At 35.5% G+C, this 5,292-nt stretch overlaps 2 protein-coding genes across 2 annotated transcripts; both read right to left on the minus strand.

Annotated features, from left to right (window-relative positions):
• Positions 1 to 1,759: 1,759 nt before the first annotated feature.
• On the minus strand, positions 1,760 to 3,136 carry LOC110729916 (putative nuclease HARBI1). The gene has a single exon (XM_021909708.1). The coding sequence runs from the start codon at positions 3,134 to 3,136 to the stop codon at positions 1,760 to 1,762; it is 1,377 nt and encodes a 458-aa protein (XP_021765400.1).
• A 558-nt stretch (positions 3,137 to 3,694) lies between these two features.
• Positions 3,695 to 4,600, minus strand: LOC110729917 (glutathione S-transferase T3-like). Its single transcript, XM_021909709.1, has one exon. It carries the CDS (start codon positions 4,598 to 4,600, stop codon positions 3,695 to 3,697), a length of 906 nt encoding a protein of 301 aa, XP_021765401.1.
• Between the last annotated feature and the right edge of the window lie 692 nt (positions 4,601 to 5,292).

Consider the following 5,292-nt stretch of genomic DNA (forward strand, 5'->3'; position numbering starts at 1 on the left):
CAATTGACTAAGGAACTGAATGAGAAAATCTCCCAGGCCAAGCAAGAAGCTGAGCATTCACAGTCTATATTTGAGGCCAAAATAAAACGTCTAAACTCTTCGGCGTCTGTTAAAGACGGGCGTCTGGCAGGGATTGAAAACCAGATACAAGCGGAAAAAGATGCTGCTGCAAAAACCAAGGTTGAGTTGGAATGTGCAAGGGATTTGTTAAAGGCACGTGTATATACTCAGGAACAGTATGACGATAATTATGAAAAAGGATGCAAAATTGGTCGTCGTCTTGCGATTCACGCTGCACCGAATATAAATTGGGATTTGGCTGAAAAGTGGTCTATGGACTTAAATCACCCAAATATGCGGCGTCCACATCGTAACGAGCTAGCCTTGATTGCTCGGAATTCTGGAGACGACAATTTAGGTCAAAACGACGATGGTGTTAAAAGGGGTTGATCTTAAAGGTCATGATCTTGGTGAGTTTACTATGTCATCGGTTGCTAAAATGTCAGGGACTCGATATGATAGTGCAGAGGATGCCAATGTATAGATATTTGGGGAGATGTTTGAGATATCTTATAGCTATGTGTTTACTTTATTGATATTAAGATGTTTTTTCTCGTTCTTTTCGTCGTAACTATTTCAACGCGCAATTTGGTCGAAAAACAGTTTAGCGTTCGTAACAGTATATAATCTTTGAATGCAACTACCTACATTAAGAAATTTATACGGCAGATTTAAATCGGTTGGATTTTTTAAAACGAATTGGTAAAGTAAACTTCCGTAGAACAATACCACGGAAAATAATAATCCATTCTCCACAAAATAATTAAACAACCAGTTAAGACAGATAAGATTTTAACACTGTATCAAAGATAAAGAGATGAATAAAAATACCAAGACCAAATATTATCACTTTAATAATCTAACAAATGTCACGCGCTTTTTAAGAACCGGTTGCAATTTGAGATTTAAAATCCAATGTTGTAGACTTCATTCATGGCTTTTCCTCTTATACGTGTCTGAATCCTGAATTGAACTCGAATTATCTTCGTTGTAATTTCCATAATCGAAATCAGACCCACTATCATCGTTTTCAGAATCATTCTCGTTACAGTCTTCATCATCGACGTCATCATTGTGATCATCATCGTCGCTGTTATCGGCATTCTTTGGTGATTGTAATTTTCGAGTCCGAGTTATTGAATTACAAACGTCGTCGCTATCTGATGCGTACGAAGCCATTAAATCATTCCAAGGAGCAAGTTTTTTGTTATTTATATCTGCTTTGTCGATAAGAGCATGTTTAATGGAGGGGATTCATGAATCCCCTTAATTCTTCTCTCTCCTTCTCTCCTTTTGACACATCATTTCTCTTTCTTCCACATCATTTTCCACTATCTCCATCCTCTTCCTCTTCCTCTTCCTCTTTCTTTATTTTTTCCCACAACAAAGGGGATTCATGAATCCCCTTCCTTTCTATTTATGCCCCACCAACTTCTATTTTAGATATTTGTAAATTTAATATGACAAATTATTATAATTAGATTAATGACAATTTTAATATAATACAAAAATGTACAATTAATGATAATTTAAAATGCATAATTAGTAAATAGAACAGTTGTCATGTATATAAAATAGTTAAAAAGGAACGTTGCAATACATTATGTAAAAAGACAATTCATGAAATTCGGAAACATAAAAATACATTAAAAGCCGATAATTGAAAAACGAGAAACTAAATCATAAATACGTTTTATCTTTAAGGTGAGTTGACAAAAGTGCTCCCAAAACTAGCCCATATATGTTCCAGCAAATCATTCTTCAAAGATGTATTAATTTGTTTATCACGAAGATTTTCTCGTGTAGCCATCAATGTAGCTAAATTTTGATCTTTATAACGCCCAGGGGTAACGGTGAAAGTTGTTGCTCCTCTCCTTGATGATCCTGCTAGATTCTCAGGTTGTTCGGTGGAAAATTCAGTTGGATCCCAATAATTCATGTAATTATCGCGCTCGTCTTCTACAATCATATTGTGCATGATAATACACGCCATCACGATTTTCCATAGCATTTCGACACTCCATGCCAAAGCCGGATGTCTAATTATTGCAAATCGAGCTTGTAGCACACCAAATGCACGCTCAACATCTTTTCTAATACTCTCTTGTTTGATTGTAAACAACTTCTGTTTAGGGGTTTGTGGGGAGGTAATAGCGGAAATAAATGTTGCCCATTTTGGATAAATCCCATCTGTGAGATAATATCCTTGGTTATAGGTATTTCCATTCACAGTGAAATTAACTTGTGGATCTCGACCATTTAAAATATCGTCAAAGACGGGAGAACGTTGAAGAACGTTTATATCGTTGCATGTCCCTGGCGTGCCAAAAAAGGCATGCCAAATCCATAAATCCCAAGAAACAACAGCTTCTAAGATCACCGTTGCCCTTTTAGATCTTCCTTGATACATTCCTTTCCATCCAGCTGGACAATTTTTCCACTCCCAATGCATGCAATCGATGCTCCCCATCATGCCAGGAAAACCCCTTTCTTCCCCTTGTTTAAGGAGACGAACAAGATCTTCGGCATTTGGCTTCCGCAGGTATTCTGTTGAGAATTCACGAATCACTCCATTAACAAAGTGTATAAGACATTCTCTTGCCGTACTTGCCCAAAGTTTTAGATACTCATCAATTTGATCAGCAGGGCAACCATATGCTAACATTCTCATTGCTGCAGTGCATTTTTGAATTCCAGAAGCACCCAGTCGCATTGTGGCATCTGGATGTTGTTGAAAAAATCTATCAGTTGCACTCAACGTATTCACTATCTTCATGAATAGAGGTTTTCGCATACGAAACCTACGTCGAAACTTTTCATCGCCGTATAATGGATGGTCACTAAAGTAGTCTGTAACTAACCGATCATGTGCTCCTTCACGATCTCTTGGAACGATCCACCTTGACATTTTTTCACGTCGGGAACCATGAACTTCTTGTTCTTCTACATCGGTGTTAACAACATATCTTACTGTATCCTCTATCACTTCTTGTTGTCGATTTTCCTCAATAAAATCTAACAACATGGAATCGTATATTTCATCACTAGAAGTAGAAGAACTAGAATCAAAATTCATTTTACAATTTTTTGATAATATTTGTATAAAACTGAATGTTAGTATTTGTATGACAATGATAGAATTATATGTGAATGAAACTGGTCAATATATAGACAATATGATCCACATGAACTAAGTAATAATGCAAGAGAATATTTTGGTAACACATTTCAAAATTTGAATTATGAGATGTATGTCAGAAGATTAGATTTTTGCATGACAATAATCTATAGCTTTGCAGAGATATGTATGGCTTTACAGAAAAGTTGACATATGAAGTAGATGTATCAATGCATGAAGTGACTACACACTGAATTTTGTTTTTTGTTTTTTACCACTCCTAATAATAATAATTACAAATTAATAATAATAATAATAATAACAGTCATAATAATAGTAATTATAATAGTAAACATTACAATATGATTAAACATATATTAAAAACATTACAAAATAAAAACTAATACATTAAAAAAATTAAAATAAATTCAGAAATAAATAAAACATTAAAAAAAACTAATACATTAAAAACATGAAATAAATAAAACATTAAAATAACATATAAGAACAACAACTTCATAAGAACCTATTACTAAATTCCTCTCTAAGCTTCTTGTACATTTCTACCTCAAATTCATCAAGGTTAGGTTTCATCATCAACATATTTAACATTTTGAACTTCATCTCCTCTTCCTTTTGCCTTTTCCTTTCTTCATCTCGCTCTCGTATTAAGGCCATCATTCGTTCTCCTTGGTCATACCTCTTGTCACTACATTCTGCAAGAGTTGTATTAAACGAATCAAGGTTTATAGATGAAGACGAAGAACCAGATTCCGTTGCTAGTCTCTTTGTCTTTTTTATGCCATCTGGCCGAGTTCGTGGTTTTCCACCTACAACAGTTGGTGATTCTGGTTCAGATCGTTTTGCACTTCCTCCGCTTTCAGCAGGTAATTGCATGACCTCATTTGGATCCCATTTTGGAAAAGTTTGCATAACTTCAAAACAATGTTGTAAATGGAAATGTTTACCTTTGTTCGCCATTGCAAAAGCATTGTGTGCACGTTTTTCAACATCTGCATCTGATTGTCCACTCTTCGGATGTCGTATCTCGTAACTGTATACCTCTACCCACTTGTTCACATTCGAATTGATGTGATCCCAACGTTGTTGTAAGGACTTAGTATTCCTCGTCTTCTGGAGCTCATCAGGATTTGCAAGTCGTGCTTGTTCGTACAATTTACAAGCTGCAGCCCAAAATCCAGCCTTAGTCCTTTTTGTATTTTTTGTAACATTTCCCCCGGCGTTGATGTAAGCCGAAACAAGTGCGTTATCCTCTGCTACACTCCATGAATTCCTCGGCATAGTCTCTCCAGGAGAAACTTCAACGACAACATCATCAAGATCCTCTTGATGTTGTGCTTCTCGTACCTCTTCAGTTGGAGTTGCGTTCGTGCTACCATCTCCTCCCGGAGAATGGTCCATAGGTTGGGTAAAATGTTGAGACATGGGAAATAATGGACTATGTTGAGAAAAATGTTGGTGATATTGGGTTGTATCATTTGGATTCATTGGTCTTGGTTGATTACCAAACCATTGTAAGGCAGCTTGAAATTAAGGATTATTGAGGATATTTGGATCAAAAGGAGGATTATTTGAATTATTTTGAGAGTTTGGAATATTTTGAAAATTCAAATTTCTTCTTAAATTTGGATTATTTCGATCCATATTGAAAGATAAAATGTAATGACTTAAATTGAATATGAGTGAGATTAATAGGAAAAGGAGAGAAAATATGGAGAAAATGAAGATTTTGAAAATATGGCAAATTTAGGTTCATTTTATAGAGAAAAAAAAAATATAACCGTTGGTGTTTTTTTTTTAAAAAAATAAGTTACCGTTTTTTTTTTATTACCGTTTGAAAAATTATAACCGTTGTAAATATCAACCAATGAGAAAGCAACAAATGTCAGCAAAACCAACAAACAAGTGGGCCCCTGCCAGCCCAAACGGCCAGCAGGAGTGTGCCACGTCGCTGCTGCTGGTCCAACTTTTTTTTTAATTATTTTTTTTTCTTTTTGTTTTTTTCCCCACCTTTTCCAATCCCCTTCCCTATTTCACCATCCTCTTCCCAAAGAGGATTAACCACATTCCTCTTGTTAAGAGGACTCCAACAT

The sequence above is a fragment of the Chenopodium quinoa genome, unplaced genomic scaffold, assembly GCF_001683475.1.
Source record: "Chenopodium quinoa cultivar QQ74 unplaced genomic scaffold, ASM168347v1, whole genome shotgun sequence".
In the NCBI taxonomy this organism is placed as follows: Eukaryota; Viridiplantae; Streptophyta; class Magnoliopsida; order Caryophyllales; family Amaranthaceae; genus Chenopodium; species Chenopodium quinoa.

Bases quoted from the DNA above. Each gene is read 5' to 3' on its own strand.
- LOC110729917 (XM_021909709.1), bottom strand. From the start codon at position 4,600: ATGGACCATTCTCCGGGAGGAGATGGTAGCACGAACGCAACTCCAACT.
- LOC110729916 (XM_021909708.1), bottom strand. From the start codon at position 3,136: ATGAATTTTGATTCTAGTTCTTCTACTTCTAGTGATGAAATATACGAT.